Source organism: Paramisgurnus dabryanus, chromosome 11 (assembly GCF_030506205.2).
Source record: "Paramisgurnus dabryanus chromosome 11, PD_genome_1.1, whole genome shotgun sequence".
In the NCBI taxonomy this organism is placed as follows: Eukaryota; Metazoa; Chordata; class Actinopteri; order Cypriniformes; family Cobitidae; genus Paramisgurnus; species Paramisgurnus dabryanus.
The window spans coordinates 15413893-15436572 of NC_133347.1; the positions used below are offsets into that span (position 1 = coordinate 15413893).

The window sequence follows — 22680 nt, forward strand, 5'->3', positions numbered from 1 at the left end:
TTTATCATAAAAAAAAAACCCGGTAAAGTCCATTCCGGAACACTGGAAAATGAGAATGCACAGAAAATAACCTGTTACGTGTTCGGAAAGTCCGTGTTCAGGGTGTGACGTTACATTCGTGTTCTGGGGGGAGACTAAACGTATTGTACATGCACAAAACATGTGTGTCGATTAGTTTAACGCAGGAAAAAACATTGGTTCCTGTGGTTCGAAAAAGGTCATTGTGAGTTTTGAACAAATTGTTCTAAAGGTGCATCTTAATAATGGCACTCCAAGCTCACGTATGCAGACGTGCATGCAGCTTTTGTAGTAAAAACAAATTATTAATATTTTTTAATCCCTAAGCAGATGAAAAACTACAGAAGATTATTTTAACACGCATCTTAACAAATAAGAGAATCAGTTTTTTAATACAATGTAATTTAAATTTGACAGATTAAATTGATTATCATGTAAACTGAAATGCATAAAGAATGCAGATCACAAATAAACATACAGTAAAGTGATCATATATAATTTTTGTAGTATCTTTATTAGAATTCAACCAAAAAAACACAAAACATTTGTAGTATTTAAAACAGTATAAAAGTATAAGCTGAAGTGTTAAGTATTTAGAGTAAACTCCTCCACCTAAGCAATAGCAGGATCTCTTAAACCTAAATGAAATTAAATCATAATTTCTAATTCTAATCAACTAATTCTTATCAACTAATTCTAATCGACTTCAGGGCTTTAATGTCTTTAAAAAAGCTCAAGATGTGTTTAATGCCAAGAGAGGTCACAATAAATACCGATTGATGCCTGAAGACGACATTTAGTTCCTATATTGTTTTGTTTTATATTTTATGTACATATTTCCTGTATTTTCTGTTTGTGTCTTAATAAAAAGTGAAAAAATAAATATGGATGGACATTAAAACTTTGCTAAATCAACACTGTGGTGGTAGTGGCCTAAGACTTTTGCACAGAACTGTATATCAGCTTAGTTTACGCTCTAAAAACAAACGATGCTAAATAGCACTTAAAGTGGTTCTTTGCTCGTAATCATAGAAGAACCATTTTAAGTGCCATATAGCACTAGTGAAGCACCTGTGTAGCACTGGTGTAGAACCATATTGTGCTATGTAGAACCATATGTGGTCCTATAGTGGTGCTATATGGCCCCTGTATGGTTTCATAGGTGCTTCACCGGTGCTATATAGCACTAAAAATGGTTCTTCAACGATTACGAGCAAAGAATTTAAGTGCTATTTAGCACCATTTGTTTTTAGTTGTAACAGATCGAGCCATTAATTATTATTATTATTAGTTTCAACTCATATTCTGCTAAAGAATCTTGATTCTATTGTATTGTAAAGCTAATAACAGATTACTGCAGAAAGCTTTAAAGATTGCTTGTTAAAAAATGTGGAAACAACATGCATCGATTGTTAGATCAATGTTGATAAAAAAACTCAGGCAGTTTCCTAGACAGGGTTAAGATTATACCAGCACTAGGCCTTAATTATAAGTAGTTTTTACAAGCAAATCTTAAAAAACTTTACTGATAAGCATATTAAGACAAAACAATGGCACTGATATGTTAAGATAAGGTGTTTTGGCAGCTCAAATATGCATATTAGTCTGGTACTAGAATAAGCCCCGTATGGGAAACTGCCCCATTATGTTTTTAAAATACACTAACAAATATATATTTGTTTTCTTTAAACAAGGTTTTTTGCTACAGTATGCTTTTGTCCTTTAACATTTTAATATATTTGTCTCCATGCTATATAACATTTTTAATATCAAACTATATTCTTATGCGTATACTTAGTCTTACAATTTTGTGACAGCAAAGAAAATCGATGAGGTCGTATGAAACAAGTGGTCAACTATAAAATAAGATGTAAAGGGGGGTAACATTTTTATCTATTTTAATTGCATCTATCCTATAACATTACTTAGATGTAATCTTATATAGGTTGGTTCAGTTGCATTAAATCATATTTTTGACTAAATGCAAACACTTAGTACCAAACAAAAGTTTTAGGCAACCTGCACAAATTAATAATTTTTAACACACTGTAGAGAATGTTTATATTTTGATTAGCATAGAACTTGAAAGTTCTACGCAAGAAAATGGCAGGGGTGAGAGGTTCAAAGTATTATACCATGAAATCCTACAAGTGCATAGCAACCAAACTGCAATTCTAACTTGTCACCCAATTTAAAATAATCACACAGCATAGGTTCTGGTGCGTTTTTCAGCCCCTTTTGATTGCCAGGATATGATATGCCCTCAAAAAATGCTTTTATCTGCCGATACCGATTATAGGTTGATATAGGCTATTGGTGTATCCATATATATATATATTTTGCAGAATATATATATTTTTATTCTGCAAAAATGTTTCATGTGTGCAACTTTTGCTGCTTTTTTACATAATTACAACAACTAGTTTAACAAGGTTGGCAGGGTTGGTTGAAACACTGGAAGTGCTTGTATTTAGCATCTGCTTTAAGTCTGCTGTATGATTTTAAGTTCACTGATATTTGTTGTAGACAGGTGTAGCTTCTTTCTTTCTTTTTTTTATTAAATTTGTGAAAATTGAAAGTGCTGTGACCAAAACCCTCAGGAGCTGTTCGTGGTTACACAAAATGTTATGATAATCTCCGGTCTCAAGCCAGACTGATTGCTCCATCTAGGGGTTAAGAGATCTTATCAATCAATACATTTGAACAGTATAATCGTCCTTGAAACAAAATGGCACCGTTTCTTTATTAGCCTTTGATGTCTTGATATTACTTATTTATATTAATTAAAATATTCCTGCGTCTACGCATGACCATTGACTTATCTACGGTGTGAGAAATGCATTTCTAACGTACAGGTAAATAATTACGGTTGGAATTAAAAACGTTGCAGTCAAGGTAGGATGCGGGACTTTTATTTTGCTTTTCTATCTATAGTTGAAATGATTGACAAGGATATCAACAAAGCTGTTAAGTTGCAAAACGATTAAAAACATTTGTTTTTACAGAATTGTTTATAATAATATGATTAGCATTATTATACTAAACATTTTTTGTTATTATTTAAGTGTTGTTTTTATTAGGGTTATTTCTTCTCGCCATAACAACATTCAAAACAAAACGGCGTGACTTGAAGCTTTAAAATAAAAGTGGGGGGCGTGTGCTGTTCGGAGCGACCAACAAGACATAAGGGGAGGGATAAACCAGCAGGACCTTCCACTTGACCTCTGAGAAACGATGGACTTGCAGCTTCCTTCTAAATTTAGTCACTTATGTGCGTATGTACGCTATAATATCCAGCTCTTGATTATGGTAGTAGTTTAAGCCTGATCTTCTCTCGAGCGACCCCTGATCTCGCTGTAGCTCCGCAGGTCTCCATTGACACTATGCAGGGAAGCACGATCTGATCAGCAGACCGAGCATTGCGCGCTGACGCGCACAATTGTAGGCGACTTCGGGGTCACAAACAGACGCAATGGCGCACGGGAATAATAATAATAATAAATTCTTAACCATTCCCTCTGAAGAGGGTCTTTTCAGAACCGTGAGGGTCGAGCGTTCCGGAGAAGAGAACGGTGACGATGAAGAAGAGGAAGAAGCGGAGGAAGACGTCCGGTTTATACCGAGATGCTCCCCGGTGCCCAGAAAGCGAGGACCATCGATCGCCGATGAAACAGCCGAGTACATGCGCATTCGCTTCTCGTTACCCAACCGCAGAGTGTCCTTCGCCGATTCCACGGGAGCCGAGCTAGTTGATGTCAGGATGTTTGTAGCGTTTGATTCAGAAGAAGACGAGGAATCGAGATGGGAAGAAGAGGAGGCACGATACCGAAAGGCGTACCGCGAGCCCACTTACCGCGTGTGTCCAGAGTTTCAACCGTTCACGGGAACGGAGCTCATGCTCTCCGTCAACACAAACAAGCTGGAAGTGGAGAGCGTAACGTCTGATCCGAATGAGCCGCTGTCGTTCGATGTGGTGGTCCGGGTGCTTAACATTTCTTTTCACAAATCGGTCTACGTCCGGTCCACTATGGACGGTTGGATCACTCACTTCGATTATCCAGCCGAGTACGTGCAGGGCTCCAACGACGGCGAAACGGACAAGTTCACCGTGAAGCTGTCATTCGCCTCGCCGTATCTGTTCAACGGGGCGCGGATTGATTTTGTTGTGCGCTACGAAACGTCGGATGGAGAGTTTTGGGCGAACAACTCTGGCAAGAATTATGCAGTGACTCTTTCACAATCAATTGAAGAGGACACGACCCAATACGTCAATGCGGAGGATCCTGGACTGAGAGGTATATTAAAGCCACCAAGGTTCAGGTAAGTGGGCGTCATCGCAGTTCATTTAGTGCAGTGACAGTGCTGATGAGGTAACTATCAGTGTTGTCACTGTGTGCAGATGTAAACACTAACTTATAATACTATTTGGTAATGACATAAGCTATCATGAAATTACAGTAACCTTAATGTTTAGCCTTTACTAGAATGTATTCAAGTCAAACATTTTGTCTGTAAGTTAAATAATATTAACTAACAGACAATGAACTAACACAAATTACCAACTGTATTTATATCAACTAATTTAACAAATAATAACTGCTATAAAAATAGTGTTTGTTGTTAGCTAAAGCATTATCTAATGTTCATGAATGAGACTCTCTTTCTTCTATAGAGTTTATCTTTTCGTCTTATTCAGGCAGATACGTTTTTGTAATTAAATTACATTTTTATAACAAAATGTGCATGCTTTTTATTGTGCATTCAGTATAGCCTTAAGCAGGTTTAGGTTGTATTGACTTTGACAATGAATCATGAAACATGTTGCTGTTTAATCTAATCTAAATTGAAAGCATGCAATTGTGTATGTAAGCCTTGCAAAGGTTGGATAAATTACAGAGTTGCAGTGAATTATATATATATATATATATAGGGTCTGTTTGAAGGAAATACATATACAACTTTAGCATCTGTAGGTTGGGATTGGGGCTGTGCAGTTCACCCTCCCCACTCCTTTTTGAGAATAGCAGTCATTCAGTGGTGTACGAGGAGGGTGAAAATAGGACAAGGCAGGTGTCACTTTCAGCTCTGGCGTATCGAGACCTTACCTCTGACCTTTCTGCAGGGGTTGCTTAGTAGAGATACTGCGAGCTAGCCAAAGTAGATCCATGCTGTTTCCACCCTGTGCATCTGGAGTGGTTGTCACCAACCTTTCACCTAGTTTTTTTTCGTCTGGGACATGTACATAGATAGAATATTAAACATTTTATGGAAAACTTTAAGGTTCTTAAACATCTGCTCTTTTATACACAGGCAGAAATTGTTTTCTGGTAATCTGTAAACATAGTATAACACAATTTGAAGTGAACGTGAAGTGTGTGCTATTTTTATATATGCTATAAATAAATCAATCAATGTATTATTAACCAAGTCGGGCATCAATAATTATGAGTTTAACTTGTACTGATCCAATCAGCTTCACAAACAACATTGCTTGCAACTCTTTTTGAAATGTCATATCTTATTTTTGTTTCATTGCCCAATCACAAGTAGAAGGTCATAACACCGGATGCCATTCAAATATTTTTGCACAAGAAATATACAGAATGTTAGTAGTCTATTGGTGTCCCCATTAAAACACTAGACATTCACTGCATCTTTAAGAAAATAAGGCCATTACTTTGAGATATGAACTAAATTAATAGTATTCACATGATTGTGACCATCTGACAGCCATGCTTGACAAAACTCTATGGTGGGGTTCCAGGAGTTTTTGGATCGGTCTTATAACATCATAGGATCTATCATTTTTAGAGTAGGGGTGAAGTGTGGGTTAGTCAGTCAACACCCACAAAACTGACTTCCAATAAACAACTTGAAAGAAGCTGGAGGCGGTCAGATGTTACTATGGTAACAAATAACACAGAGGTCATGGTTGTTTTCCATTTTGTAAAGCAATCATGTTTACCCCTCTCTAATGGATTATGCTTATTTATATTTGACAACATTTAGTGCAATTTTTAAATGTTTTATGTAATTTGTATATCACAACTGAATGATTAAACAATTTTAATATTTTAATTCATGTTGTGTAATGGTGTATCTTCCTTTTAGAACAAACAATGATGATGATGATGAATTCTATGATGATAAAGAAGATGATGGTATGTATTACATCTCTTCACCCAGTACCCACACTTAAAACAGCTGTACACTGGCATGATCGTTTGTCTAAGTAATCTCAAAATTAGATTGAGATTTGACCCTGGATATCGCAGACAGGGTCACTTATATTTACCTATCAAATGTTTTTACTTTAGCTTAAGTAACACAAACAACTGAAAAGTGCTCAGACATAATAATAAGTTCTTTGTGGTTCTTTTTTAGAAGATCTGAGCAGTGAAAATTATGAATCAGCCAAGAATAAAACCTGTTATGCACAACCGACTATAGTCCAGCCGGAGATCGACATTGAGGTAAGATTTCTGTTTGTGCACATGAGTTCCAAATGCAGCTGGGATCGCAGGTGGAAAAAGTCACTCTGTATTGCAGACAGAGGCAACAAAGACAGAGGTTTAAAGCGATGTTTATTTTCCACTCCTGACTCTAACCTTTACCTTTAGGTTTCTATGACCTTAAAACGGGAAACTTTTCATACTTTTTAAACTTTTTAAACTTTTCATACGCATACGCAGTTTTTCATACGCGGTGTAAAGGCAACCTTTAGCGTTTTTCCATTCTTTTAATAGTTTTATATACGTAGTTTTGAAAACTGTAGATATATAGGTATAGGTGTCTATCAGGTCTTTTTTAAAGGAGATGCAATAGAGAAAAGCCCCCCAAAAAAGAAAATTTAAGATTGCAGAAAATGGCTTTAAATGTCAGTTTATATGTCATTGGGAATCACTTCCAACTACTCAAACAATATAGGTATAATTCTGCCATCATTGTCACGTGTTGTTCCAAACTCATGACTTTCTTTTTAACGAAAGTCAGAAAATAATGTTAGGTGGGCCGGTACATTGTAAATATGTGACCTTGCCTGTAAAATCAACGTTTGATTTCTCTCATTGATTTTACATTGATAACGGTCTTTGACATGACCTTTCTCAGTCAATATTAAAGATATCAAAGTTATATTTTTACAGAATGATCTTTAGTGTGATGATCTCAACAAATCCCATGAATAGCTGGGTTTTTACAGGCAGGGTCAATATGAACACATTCCAGGTGTTTTGCAGCCCCTTTAATAGCTTCATAAAGTCCAATAAGGGAAAGAGCTGTGTGCTATACTTCTATAATGCAGGGAAGACAGGAAATAAATGATGTTTGAAACAACATGAGGATGAGTAAATTTAGAGTTTATGAAAACATTTTTTTGCGCTTTGCCTAGCTGTTTTTGAAGATGAGAGCATGTCCTGTGGAAATGGCTCTTTGCTCATTTTTACTGCCTGCTCTATAAGTGTATTTTGTGGAAAGGTGTTGGATGTTGTAGCAGCTGGTCTGATGTACAAACAGTGAAGCTGGTACTTCTAGCTTTTTTGGACATTTAATGTGCAGGTCAAACATGAACAACAAATGCATTTTTTACATAATTTTACATTATTTTGATTTGTAAGCAATTCTTATAAAATGTTGTTACTGTTGCAATATAGCAGTTTGTTTTAAAATTAATGCCAGATGTGTTCTTCCTCTTCAGTGATACCGTTGGATTTGCTTAAAGGAAAACACCACAGTTTTTCAATATTTTCTATGTACCTCAACTTAGAAACATAAATACATACCTATCTTTTTTCAATGCGTGCACTTTAAATCTTTTTACAGTGCCTTTTGAATGTGTTAGCATTAAGCCTACTCCCATTCATTCCTATGGCTCCAAACAGGGATGAATTAAGAAGCCACCAAACACTTCCATATTTTCCCTATTTAAAGACTGTTACATGAGTAGTTAAACAAGTAAGTATGGTGCACAAAAATTAAACTTTTGTTTGGAGCCATAGGAATGAATGGGGCTAGGCTAAACGCTAACACCTTCAAGAAGTGCTGTACAAAGATTAATATTGTACGCATTGAAAAAAGATAGGTATGTATTAATTCATGTAAGTTGAGTTATAGTAAAATATTGAAAAACAGTGGTGTTTTCCTTTAAGATTCCTGCACGTTAAAAATGCTGGGTTGTTTCAACCCACGGTTGGGTAAAATAGGGATAAACTCAACTGTTGGGTTTAAATTAACCTATGCTGGGTCATTTCAACCCATGGCTGGGTCAAAAATGGGCATAATATTTCTAAGTTATTTTAAACCAACTGTTGGGTTTGTCCATTTTACCCAACCATGGTTGGAAACATTCCAGCATGTAATTGTGTCTGCAGTACCTCCATTGCAATATATGCTGCAGTATTTTTCAGAGCCACACAAACTAAAGTAAGCTAAAGAGATATAAAGATAAACTTAATAAATGCAAAGCTCAGACACACCTTCGTCAAAAATTAGATAATGATATCGACCGAATGCTCTTGGCGCATATTATACATTCCTAAAATACTTTCGCTTCAAAAAACAACTTTATCATGGTCTCAGGCCATTCAGAAATACCGCTCTGTTGGCAAATTCTATAATGCAACATTGATTTTTCAGCAGAGTCATCAATGTACACGGAAAAGACGAATGTGAAAAGACCATGGATCACATTCAAACAGACAGTCGAATTTGGCAGCCATGCATCACAGCGCCCACTAATATGTGCTTTAGTTTCTTTATTTATACCTATTAAATTCTAAATTTAATTATTTGCAATTTTTCCAGTTGCATCTTTAATAATTTGAGAAAATTTTGTTTAAAAGAAGTTTTTTTTTAGAAGTGGATGTTTTTGGCAAAAAATAGCATGCACTTAGAGGGTGCAGCGAAAGACTAGTTAAATGTCTAAAGTTACATTTGTGAAAATAAGGCATTTCAATTACTGACTAATAACCTTTTCATCGCCATTAAAGGGATAGTTCACCCTAAAATGAAAATTTTGTCATCATTTACTCACTCTCATGTTGTTACAAGCCTGTATAAATTTCTTTGTTCTGATCAACACAAAGGAAAATATTTTGAGAAATGTTCGTAACCAAACCCTTCGTGGACCCCATTTACTTCCATAGTATTCTTTTTTCCTAGAATGGAAGTGGTCCACAAACGGTTTGGTTACAAACATTTCTCAAAATATCTTCCTTTGGTTTTATCAGAACAATATGTATACAGGTTTGTAACAACATGAGAGTGAGTAAATGATGACAGAATTTTCATTTTTGCGTGAACTATCCCTTTAAAGTGAAATTACTGAACTACACATTAGAGGATGATAAAAAATGCTTATCTATAAGAAAACATGTCAGACGCACTTAGAGGGTTTTGCACCTGAACTCTTCAGATGCCTGTTGTGTATTTAATACTACCCATATGTTAAACATTGATAATAATGTTTTTCATTACACCTGCATACTGACACAAGAATTCATTCGTTCCTGCCAACATTGCCCTCCCCGGATAACTAGAACACGCTTGTCTATTTACAGTTTGTTGTTTCGCAGCTGTGTCTGGTATTTACAGAGTAGCATCACCAACTCCATTTCTTGCTCGATGGTAAATTCTTTATGGTAAAAGGATGAACCCTTTAGTATGCAGAGGCCTTCGCTTTGAATCATTTTGACCCTTTTGAAAAACTAAGTATATTTGTATTAAAATATACTGGTATTAGTACAAAAAAACTTGAATCTGTGCCCAGTATTAATATCAGATAAAAATAAATGAACTTCTGTTGATATTTGTATTCTTTTCATCTGTACAGCTCATTGAAGCTTCAGCAACAACTTAGGTAATGTGCATGCGGCTTGCTAAACTTACGGCTTGCTAACATCATCCATTCATTGTGTTGCATGTAATGTGCGTCCTGTATCATGATATTTAGATCAACCATGTAGATTTACTTTCCTTTTTGGGGGTTTTGAAAACATCTTTTCTTGTTCAAAGTCATTGTATATTATGGACTATATAAGAAAATGACTGGGAAAGTGGTAAAGATCTTGTTTTATGTTCCTGTGTTTTTTCCCCACATAGACCGTTTTGGCAAGGACTCATTTAGAGGATTTTTGTAATAAATTATTTTAAACAAACACACTCTGTAAGTGTTATCTTTGATGCAGGTATATGTAAACATTGTTAGTATCATGATTTACCTTAAAGGGACACTCCACTTTTTTGAAAATATGCTAATTTTCCAGCAAGTTAAACATTAGATTTTTACCGTTTTGGAATCCATTCAGCTGATCTCCGGGTCTGGCGCTACCACTTTTAGCATAGCTTAGCATAATCCATTGAATCTGATTAGACCATTAGCATCGCGCTCAAAAATAACCAAAGAGTTTTGATATTTTTCCTATTTAAAACTTGACTTTTCTGTAGCTACATTGTGTACTAAGACCGACCGAAAATTAAAAGTTGTGATTTTCTAGGCAGATATGGCTAGAAACTATAATCTCATTCTGGCGTAATAAACAGGGACTTTGCTGCCGTAACATGGCTGCAGGAGGCGCAATGATAGTACGCACGCAGTGCCCGAAAATAGTCGCCTGCTATTGAAAGTTACCGAGGGAAATTTTCCGTCGGTCGTAGTACACGATGGAACAACAGAAGAGTCAAGTTTTAAATGGGAAAAATATCCTTGGTTATTTTTTTGCACAATGCTAATGGTCTAATCAGATTCAATGGATTATGCTAAGCTATGCTAAAAGTGGTACAGCCAGACACAGAGATCAGCTGAATGGATTCCAAAACGTTTAAAATCAAATGTTTAACTTTAGGGAAGCTGAAAAATGAGCATATTTTCAAAAAAAGTGGAATGTCCCTTCAAGCTGTATTCAGTTTTAAAGCTCATAGAGCATCGTGTGCTTTATTTTAATGACATTTCGAATCTTTTAAGGACTTGTTTCTACAAATCATACACACATAGATTTTACGTTGATCTTAAGTGCTTCCTATAAAATAGCAAATGAGATTGTACACAAAAATTAGTTTAACATTACATTAACACATTTGGCAGTCGCTTTTATCCAAAACGACTAACAGTGCATTACAAGATATATATAGATATATTTTTATCAGTATGTGTGTTCCCTGGGTTCGAAACCACGATCTTTTACACTGGTAATGCAATGCTCTACCACTGAACTATACAGGAACACTTGAAGAAGTTGTGATAAATGGATGACAGAGGACTCCACATTTAAGAAGTGTGTTTTTTGTAACTCTTATGGGTAATTTTTGTAATTATCCATCTAAATGATTACTGAGAATCATTAAAGATGAAATTCATAATGTTAGAAACAACAGCATGGATTAAACAGCATAAAAAACTATTTATACTAATATCCGTGGATCACTGGTGCCCATATTCAGTGCTGGTCTGGTCTCAATAATATGCATTAGAAATGCTTTTACTCTTGATTCTTAAACTAGCTGCAAGAAATTACTATAGAAAGCGCATAATACATATCGGGTTTGTGCCATGCATCTTATTTGTTAGTCTGTAGGAATTCAAATTCATCAATGTTGTGTGCCATGACACATTTCAGTTATGTTGGACATCATTTTGTCTCTGGGAACGAAGTGCACAGTTCTGAATTCCAAGTTGTTGTCACTTATCCTTTCTGTTCCAGACTGCCAAGAACTTGTCCAGTTCTCCAGAGTCCACAGAGGAATGTCATCTTTCCACTACAGATTCTCCCTCCGGAGAACCACTTACTTCAGATTCAACTTTATCTAATAATTCACCACAAGCAGAGTCTGAAACAGCAGATGAAACCGTTCAGACGTCAATTTTACACGAGCCTGAATCCCACCAATCCACTTCAGAGTTCTCTGACTCACAGGTTCACGTCTTTAATGTTGTCCCTTCCACATCCCTCCATAGTGTATTTGATGATAATTATGAATTTGAGGATTCTAATTTCCCACAAAAAGATGATTTCAAGCTTGAGATAGCAGCCCAAGTGCCTTTCGAGTTTGCCCAACCCTCACCCGGTGGATTTTCAGATCAACTGTACTTCCAAGAAGTAGATGATTTAAACGAGAAGAAAGATGTTGAGGAAATAGATGGGACAGAGGTGGATGAGCTTGAAGACCAATGTCCGGATTTAAACGAGAAGAAAGATGTTGAGGAAATAGATGGGACAGAGGTGGATGAGCTTGAAGACCAATGTCCTGATTTAAACGAGAAGAAAGATGTTGAGGAAATAGATGGGACAGAGGTGGATGAGCTTGAAGACCAATGTCCTGATTTAAACGAGAAAAAAAATGTTGAGGAAATAGATGGGACAGAGGTGGATGAGCTTGAAGACCAATGTCCTGATTTAAACGAGAAGAAAGATGTTGAGGAAATAGATGGAACAGAGGTGGATGAGCTTGAAGACCAATGTCCGGATTTAAACGAGAAGAAAGATGTTGAGGAAATAGATGGGACAGAGGTGGATGAGCTTGAAGACCAATGTCCGGATTTAAACGAGAAGAAAGATGTTGAGGAAATAGATGGGACAGAGGTGGATGAGCTTGAAGACCAATGTCCGGATTTAAACGAGAAGAAAGATGTTGAGGAAATAGATGGGACAGAGGTGGATGAGCTTGAAGACCAATGTCCTGATATAAAAGAAGAGACAGAGACTTACTTTCACGTGTTGGACAAATCTGTACAGCTTGAGAACAATGATCATGCAAGTGAAGATGTTGAGCACCACATGGCTGTAGACAGCTTGCCCGAAGGCCTACAGCACCATCTGGAGAAAGAAACTGAAGAACAGGAAGTAGATCTTCTCTCTTTGGTCACAGCTGAGACGGTTGAAGAAATGTTGACACTTGATAGTATCAGGAAGGGTGGTGAGGAAATTGATGGTTTGGTGGCTTCCTGTCTTGGAGTCACCACAAGACAGGACATAGAGACCCACAGCTCGCTCATCTATCCCCCTGCAGAAACATCTGATCATGATCTGACAACCATGCAAGAAGAAGTACCCGTCATGGAAACAGGTGAGGATCCAGACTATATTAAACCGAGTATTCTCATGTCTACCTCAGACCATCAAACAACCGTACAGGGAAAGTCAGAGCCATCCCACATTTCCGAAGCACCATTTATAGCCCCCGAGTTTGCTGGTGATCTACAGCCATCAACTTTGAGCTCTGCCATAGAAGAGGATTTAACTTGCCATAAGTCTTGCCAGGGTGATGAAATTTCTGCCGTTGCATATCAGACACACAAAGACTCAGAAATCAAGCTTCCACTGCCAACAGAAAGCAGTGAAATATCTAAGAATGAGACTCTGCAGAAGTCTATGATCGCCTCCATGACCTTCTTCAGTGCTGCCGTATGTTTGGCTGTTGGGATTCAGGAACCCAGCATTTTCCTGGTTGTGGGTTTATTCTTATTGTCCCTCTGTATTTGATTTCTGGTCTTTTTCATGTAAGTTTTCTTTTCTCCATGCTTGCACTTCAAAAGCCTTAATGCATAATACTCTTCTTTTCTCCATTGTGCCTTGATAAATTCCCCAAATAATTTGAAAGCAAACACAATTGGTGTCGTATCTGTGCTTATGTGAATGTAAATAGGAGTTTTCGTGTTTAGAAAATTGATTTACTATATATCCGCCTATATGAAATTTACAGTTTATTTATAAACACAAGCAAGTTGATTAACTATACCTATTCATTTATATGGCTCAGTTCAGCTCAACTAATTGAAACGTACCAGAATGGTTGTGAATTTAAATAGCAATACAAGTACAAATGCAAAATATGTATTTATATAAACACTTGGTGACTTGTGAGTTTGATGATGGTTCGTGTATGTATGATATAAAGACTTAAAGGAGACTGGACAACGTGACAGGGATTTTAGAGCCGAGTGCTGTAAGGAATATAGGAAAGTTGGAACACGCAAGACTTTAAAGTTGAGTTCTTATAGCACAACTTTTCTTTGTGGTAAATTGTGAATGTTTGTATTTCAAAATGTAGCTTGGTGTGAAATGTTTTGACCCACTGGGTTTGTACGTTGATTTACTGAACTGCACTGTGAAAATTAATGTGTGGTGTTGTTTTTGTTTGTACTTAGATTTGCACAAATATCCTGCATAGAATGCAAAACTCACACAATTTTTAAATATGTTAACCGTAACTGTACCAAATGTGTCTACATCTACATTAAAACCTGCTATTAGTCAGTGTTTAATAGTAGCGGCATCTTCTGTACCTCTATCTTTGAGTATGTGGCCTTTTGTGGTGCCCCGGGCCTCTGATATCACCCCAAAAGGTCATGCATTGCTCTGAAGTCAAAGCATCAAATTACTGGTTGACTAAACTCCATTGTAAGCAGAGATATAGAACTCTTGAATAAGTGTTTAAATCACTTCTCACTCAATGAATATTAAAGTATGGATGAGTAGCAAAATAAGCAACATTGTGGACATATTTTGTGTTCACTTGCTCATTTGGTGAAAATATGTTTATTTCAAGAAAACAGAGCTATATTTTATCATTGTAAATGCAAAGTAGATATTAAATTATATGGCTAATTAAAAGTGTTGACCATTTATTTATCTTTTGAGTGTATATCCTTTCACATAATATCAGTTTTGTGTTAAGGTTAATAAAATTTGAAAGTTCCAAAACAAACTTAAGTTGTTTAGTTTTATATAATGAATATTTGCAAAGCAATGAAAAATTTATGATAACAAATGTTCACACTTTTTTACTCACAAGTTTGTTCTAATATAAATTATGAAATGTGATTTTTTTTTTGTAGTTTATGCGTGGTGGCCGGTGACTTCTTTTTTCAAGGGCGCTTGATGCAACGTTTGTCACAACATTTATGTAGCCCATCATGTGTGTGGTTCGTAATTTCAAAAAATGTGTTCTGCGCATCGAGAGATCCTGTGTGCATCACGTGTTTTGTCAAAATAAGTGCCTGCTGCAGACGCGTCTAAAGGGTTTATGATAAAAGAGACGCTCACGTTTGCCAAATAATCGCATAATCTCATGTATAATCAGAGTTTACTGTTACGGTTTTGACGCATGTGCAGCAGACCCTTATTTTGACAAAACACGTGATGCACATGGTTCACATGACGCAACAAACACATATTTTGAAAACACAAGCAACACACATGACACTCTGAACACTTATTTTGAATTTGTGCCCCTCGGATGAGCAGTCACGAGCCGCCACTGCTTATAAATTTTTTTTTTTAATACAAAACCAAGTCAATTTTGTATGTATACATATATAAATTTAATGTTTTTCTGCTACATCTGAGAATGAGAGTTATATTGTGAAAATATTTCTCGAGACTGCATAGGTTCATCCAGAATATTTTTGCCATCACACATAAATCCACAGCACACATCCCATAGTTTCACTGTTTAGTTTTGAAAATCACTTCGATAGTCAAAGAGATCTGCAATATAACACTCGAGTCACTGGGAAGGTCCTAATATGTATACCATTCTGGTACAGATATGTACCTTTGAGGTGCCAATATGCACCTTTTAGGTACAAAAAGGTACCAACCCCCAGTGACAATTTTTGTACCTTCATGTACCTTTATTTCTGAGAGTGTACATTAATTCATTGATTACAGTCAAGCATTTACACCAGTTTGACAGTAAAATGAATATATTTTGACAAATGGATAGTTACAATATATACAGGAAACAGAACAACATTGTGTATGCTTAAGGGGCACCAACTTCATAGGTCCACCTATCTAAAAAACAGCACAGTTTTGCCCCCATGTGGAGATTTCATGACAAGCAACACAAGATGCTGCAAGTAAAAGACATTTTAAATTATTCATATTTTAGAGGTCAGACACCTAATAAAAATATTTGGTAAAAACATGGCTGAAAAATTACACAAGTTTTTTGAGAGCATAAAAAGAACTGAACCTCCTACTCAAACAGTTAAAACATTTATGACCATTTTGATAATTTAAAAAAATTAACACATTGAAATAATGCTCCCTTTCTGTTCTTATTTACTCATCATGCTATTTATGACTAAAATTAACAATTAATATAGAATAAAAAGTCGGTCGTCATAAAACGTTTTTGAATGGAAATGCCAATGAGCAATACAGTGGACGATTCGGGGTAAAAAGTCAAGCTTGATCTTGGGGAAATATAAAAACGAAAAGGCATAAAATTTGATAAGGCATTTTGAAATCCTAAAACAGTTTAAATTCTGTAGATGTTTCCATCATATTTACATTCACACATGATCTCATTAGCATGAACTTTCTCTTAAAAAAGGTATTTTCGACATGTTTCCACCCCGCATTTGCACTCCATACGTGTACGTTTCTTAGGCGAACCTGGAAGTCCTGTCAGACTGAAATTTGAATCCATCTTCGTGCTTTCGGCATCTACTGGATCAACTGTAGACAATTAAAACAAAGAATGAGTTTTCTTTAAAAATAATAAAAAAGAAAGATAACTGATTGTGGCCTAACAAAACTGCAATTGCAAAATCACGAAGAATCTTTAGGAACTATGGTGGAAATCTTGAATATTCGTTTTTTCTTTTACCAACACAAAGCACTTGATAACATGGTCTGAGCAGACATGACAGAGGGAGAGCACAATTTTACATTGTCACTCTGTTATAGTGTCACTTTTGTTTGCTTTGTATAGACAAGAACAGCATTTATATTCTTTAAACTTATTCTACGTTCTATGGAAGAAATAAAGAAAGGAATGTCATGCTAATGAATAATTTACTTAATTTTTTTGGGTGAAATATTCATTAAGTTTTAATGTATTTTATGTTAACACTTACCCGTCATTTTGTAGTCAAAGGTGAGCTCCTCTCCTGCCTTTATGCCACGTGTAGCAAAGAATGCTATGCGTGGCAGCCGTTCATCCAGGTTATCAATAAACACATTGTAGACCTGAAGGTTGGGGTCACACTGTGAGGAGACAAAGGAGAAAATACTTCAGTGACCTTCTTTGCTTCTAACAATTCTTTACTTCCCTTACAGAAAATATAAACTTATCAGAGATCCCATGTTCTTGTTTATTTATTCTTAACACCAGTTCATTATCTATGGGTATGTTCATGAAAGAACTGTTAAAGAAAAATTCCACTTTTTTAAAAAAATGCAGATAATTTACTCACAATCATGTTATCCAAAATGTTGGTGTCTTTCTTTTTTCAGTCGAGAAGAAATTAAGTTTTTTGAGGCAAACATCAACAGTTTACAGTTTTAATGCTCTTTAAAATCGCAGATTCAATGCAATTTGAATGGGCTCTAAACCAGGGGTTTTCAAACTTTTTGTGTGTGTGGACCACTATTTGTAATCAAGAATTTTCGCGGACCACCTTATATTACTAATAATATTTTATAATAATAAAATATGTCCACACAAAGTCCTGAATTAATCTGCACATCTAAATAGTCTTACTAGCACTAAAACTATAACTGGTCATCACATCAGTACAACAGGTTTCTTAACCTTATATCATAATTATTTATATACATATTCTTAGTGTTGGGAAAGTTCACTTTCTACATGAACTAGTTTAGTTCACAGTTCACAAATTTTAAAATGAACTAGTTCAGTCCATAGTTCATATTTGAAAATGTTAAACTAGGTCACAGTTCCAAAAATGAACTAATTTATAGTTATTTTTTTCCCATATTATTTTCCCATATTATCCCAGAAATTATTTGATCAGTTTTAACACTGAAGCTAAATGCGTCAGATTCCATCTTTATGTCCAACTTTAAATCCTTATCCAACCAGGGTTTACATTAGCATTGACTGTCTTTTAATTTTAGTATTTGCTTACACATACCTTAAGAAGGCTAGTCGGGTGGGGGTCGCACCCCGGGTGAGCGCTGCGAGGCATTGCGTGTATGACAACTCGCAGGTATTGCACACCACACGTGCACGTTAAATAGCGTGAGCTTAGTCAAAGTCTATTTCAAGATCCGGAATATGCGTTAGCAGCCTATGTTAATCGTTAATGATTTAGGATAAATATGATGTTATTTAATGTTAAACTATTTGAGTTGCGCGGCAGGAATTTCAACAGCGTCTGTGTTGTTTTGATGACGTATGCAGCGTGACTGGTGAACACCGAGTGGTGGCGGTGTTGCCAGATTGGGTGTTTTTTCCGCTACACATTAAGGCCTGTTTACAGTGTGTTTTATTCGGGTTTTCGCCTGGAAGAATATACAAATCTGGCACCCTATTGAACCACGTTTAACTGAGAGAGCGTGCCGTTCACAGGCACCAGAATGAATGAGTTCACAGTAACGTTTATTAGGCAGCAGTACACGTTCGCCCAAAATATGAACGAGTTTGTATATTAAAATATACATATTCTTATTTTGCCTTTTCACGGACCACCTGCAGTACCCTCACGGACCACAGTTTGGGAATGGCCGCTCTAAACGATCCCAAACAAGGCATAAGGGTCTTAAAGGGACAATCCACTTTTTTTAAAAAATATGCTCATTTTCCAGCTCCCCTAGAGTTAAACATTTGATTTTTACCATTTTGGAATCCATTCAGCCGATCTCTGGGTCTGGCAGTATCACTTTTAGCATAGCTTAGCATAATCCATTGAATTTGATTAGACCATTAGCATCACACTAAAAAATAACCAAAGAGTTTCGATATTTTTCCTATTTAAAACTTCACTCTTCTGTAGTTACATCGTGTACTAAGACAGACCGAAAATTAAAGGATGCGATTTTCTAGGGGAGCTGGAATATGAGCATATTTTCAAAAAAGTGGAGTGTCCCTTTAATCTAGCAAAATCATTGTCATTTTCGGCAAGAAAAAAGCACTTTTAATCAGAGGTGGACACTACTTCAGTATTTTTACTTTCCATATAAAAGTAAATTTTTAAGTATTCATATTTTATCAGTGTTTTTCTTTGGAAAAAATACATTCCAAAGCATAGTATCATAATTTTTACCCCACTACATTTCATAATTTCAAGTTTTTGGTTTATATGTAATATTTAAGTACATTAAACATCTAGTTTTTTTACTTTTAAGTAAAAAGTACTTTTGTACTTTTACTTAAGTAAAAGTACACAATTTTTATGTAATTAGGTATTTAATCCATTTTAATATAAAATATAAAAGAAATACACAATATGATTGTATGCTTTAGAATGTAGTAAACATTGTTTAGGAAAGTAAAGTAAATTTTCCCAAGACAAAGCACAGATACTTGGAAAATTTACTTAAAACACTCAAGTAGTGTCTGCCTCTGCTTTTAAACCACAACTTCTTGACTTGCACTAGCAGTGTGACGCGCCAGCGCGACCTTCAAAAAACTCCTCCTCGACTGAACAAAGAAAGACATCAATATTTTGGATGACATGGAGTTGAGTAAATTGTCAGGATTTTTTTAAGAAAGTGGAATATTCCTTTAATCTATACAAAACTTAATCTGCACACAGGTTTATCTATACATACGCTGGGGGAAAGGCATTCTTCATTTTAACATCAAGTAATAAGTGTTGTTATTGGTTACCTGTAATTTCGTGAACTTTCTATATTCTGCTACCATGTTTAACATATGGTTACTTCAAAAGCCTTTACATCATTATTTTTTGTGGCTACACTCTTGCTATTAAACGAAAATTGAATTCAACTCAAGTCATACAGACAAAACTAATAAAAATAAGATAGATTAAGTTCTGAGGTTGTATTTAAGTTCACTTACGCTGTGATTGACAAAGTGAGAGATGTTTCCATAGTGAGCAGCATCCACTGTATACTCATCGTCCACATAGTCCAAGTCAAAGAGGTAGGTGGCACCTTCTTTATCATACACAGTACCTCTCCGTTCTGCCTCCTCTGTTGTAATGATCTAAAGCAAATGACAAAAAAAACATGTCAAACAATCATAAAGTCAGACTCTCTTCTGGAAAACACTGATTAGCCAATCACCTATCACAATGAGCTTGAAAATGTCAGTTACTTGATAAACTTTATCTAGTACTATAGGAAACATGTCTATATGATAACACTAAAACCCTAAACTGACAGAACTGCAGCACTTAACTGAAGACAATAAATAATTATAAAACAATAATTTTTTTTTTAAATGATCAAAAATAAATGTCACACAACATACATTATTTAATTAATTATAATAGTTATATGTTTAAGCAAAAGATAAATAAATAAAAAACTGATTGATGCTTTATGCAAAGTAGCAGAAATGTGTGACATTTTAACTGTGACATTTCTAATCCAGACAGCAAATCAATAAAAGTCTCAAACCGACCCATGCTTCTCACCTCCCCAACATATTCCATGACGAAAGTGTTCTTTCGTATGCGTTCCATGGTTTTTACCCCCCAGCCCCTGCCATTGTCAGTCCTAAAAATGCAAAGGGAATACCGAATGCCCCTCTGCACCACCCTGTTGGGGCAGTCTGGGCCGCAGCGGCACCGCTTGTTGCATTCATAAATGGGCATCCCTGGCCGTATGCGCACCTGGCCGATTTCATTGTAAGCAAACTTGTGCTGAGATGCTCCAGCACAGCAGCCCTCAACGGGACAATTTAGACAGTCTGTGCATTCGCAGCCCACAGACACCTCGTTCAGCATAATCCCATCGCCAACTTTATAGTCATTAATGTAGGTGAAATTTTTAGGCGGGCCTTCCAGATCCACTTGATTCGAGACGTAGATGTGGCCCTGGTGGGTGCCTAGGCTGTTAAGGTGGACCTCCCACAGTTTAAGTGTCTGGCGAAGTTTTGCCCGCTGGGTGAGGTAGGATGCGGTGGAGGGATCGAGCCGTCGTGGGATGCCACGCTTCTTTTGTTTCTGCATCTCAGCATTTAGATCCGTCCAGAAATGATTGAGCAGATCTGTGCACTTCAGGTTCCTTCGTGGTTCCCATGTGTTGGAAGATTCAGGATAGCCTTTCCATTTTACCAGGAATACCTCCTGTAAACAAAGTAACAAGGATGGTCACATTAATGCAACCAATTTGGCATAATTAAAGATCTAGCAAGCAAATTAAGTGGCAACATTGACTTAAAAAACATTTTAACCTCTCTTGCATTTAATTTTAGGTTAAATCATCCCAACAGAATAATTCATATGACTCAAATGCCAGATAAAGATGTTTAACTGTAGCACTAAGTTATAAATATGCCACACATAAATACATTGTTGGTTCGTGAGGCTGTGCAGTTTGTATCCTCACCTGTACCGTTTGGGTCTTCCCATCTGTGATGACTTTTCTTTTGTAGTCACAAAGGTATTCAACCTCATAATCAGAGAGATTGTGCCTGTTGATGCCGAGCTCGGGGCACAATACACCCTCCTCTCGACAGAGCGCCTCCAGCTGGTCTAGAGTAGCAATGCAAGCTACTCTACAACCTTGGAATATAAAACATGATTTTTTGTTATTTGTAGATGTTAAGTGCATTATAAACACATGGTAAATGCATGGCACAAATGGCTTCATGGCAGTGTTCCTCAGGAGTCCAGGGCCCACACTAGGGGGCCTCAAGATGACTTCAAATTAGTTATTTTAAGACTGAGCAAGCAATAAAACAAGCTGAAACAACACGTTTTTGTGTGTGTGTGTGTGTGTGTGTTTATAGATTTTTCTAGCTATGCCAAGCTCTACGTTTTTGGTGTTTTTTGTAAAAACTTTAAGGGGGGGGGGGCTTTAAATATATTGACGTGGACAATGGGGGGCTTGAACCCCAAAATGTTAATATTCCACTGTTTTATAGATATGCATCGAGCAGTTCTTTAGCAGGATGTGGTAACTCACAGTAAAAGATGCAATATACATTTCATATATAAATGTTACAGATAAATGGAGCGATTACGAAAAGTCACATAAAGTTACATCAATAACAAGTCGACGATTTAAATAACGTCACTTGTAGAGTTAGTAAGAGATATAAATCTAACTGTTATGAAGTAACTTAGGCAGACATATTCACAACTGGTTAACGTTACTTCTTAGATGGAGTGATAAAGCGCAGTTTGGTAAACTCATTTGAGTAACGTTAGACGGGAAAGTTTGCTGAAACACCACGATGATTTCGTCAACTACTAAGTGTGCTAACCCTTTGCAATATTTTGTGCGTTTCGTAAATTTACAGAAAATCAGGAAGAAAACCTGATAAGCTACGGTCTGCTCAACGCGCTTGTTGAATGGGTTCGTGCATGGGCGCGCGGAAGCCATAACATCGACCTTATTTGTATCAACTTAAACTTCTTCTAAAAAGAAATGTTTCTTTCCGGAATTTACAGATGAAATGTATCGTTTAACAAACTGCACGAGTAGTAAGAAAAACATATGTTGTGTAAACCGTTGTTTCTTAGCGATTAACGCTTTATATTCTTACCTTTCAAATTTTCCGCCATCTTCCGACCGCCGCCAAAATTATATGAGTGAACTGCTCAATGATTGGATGCTGCACGGTCTGAGTGACGGGTCAAAGAGCCAATGGCGTGATAGTATTTAACTCGACAAACCGGGAGTAATTTTTTAATCAATAAAATGTCCTAGAAGCTAACTTAATTTTAATAATGTGGCTATGTAAAACCTCTTGTTCTTGTTGCATTAAATAATAATTAAA

At 36.2% G+C, this 22680-nt stretch overlaps 2 protein-coding genes across 3 annotated transcripts; one reads left to right on the plus strand and one right to left on the minus strand.

Annotated features, from left to right (window-relative positions):
* The first annotated feature begins 614 nt into the window (after window positions 1-614).
* Window positions 615-14624, plus strand: ppp1r3f (protein phosphatase 1, regulatory subunit 3F). Of its 2 annotated transcripts, none has more exons than XM_065247068.2 (4): window positions 615-4338; window positions 6130-6179; window positions 6403-6491; window positions 11715-14624. In XM_065247068.2, the coding sequence occupies exons 1-4, from the start codon at window positions 3491-3493 to the stop codon at window positions 13491-13493; spliced, it is 2766 nt and encodes a 921-aa protein (XP_065103140.1). In that variant the 5' UTR covers window positions 615-3490; the 3' UTR covers window positions 13494-14624. The 2 variants fall into 2 exon arrangements, with proteins under 2 accessions (XP_065103140.1, XP_065103141.1); XM_065247069.2 differs by having other exon boundaries at window positions 6406-6491.
* suv39h1b (SUV39H1 histone lysine methyltransferase b) lies at window positions 13391-22634 on the minus strand. Its single transcript, XM_065247071.2, has 6 exons — window positions 22447-22634; window positions 21285-21460; window positions 20369-21022; window positions 19789-19935; window positions 16880-17009; window positions 13391-16478 (listed from the first exon to the last, which is right to left on the minus strand). The coding sequence occupies exons 1-6, from the start codon at window positions 22463-22465 to the stop codon at window positions 16345-16347; spliced, it is 1260 nt and encodes a 419-aa protein (XP_065103143.1). The 5' UTR covers window positions 22466-22634; the 3' UTR covers window positions 13391-16344.
* Between the last annotated feature and the right edge of the window lie 46 nt (window positions 22635-22680).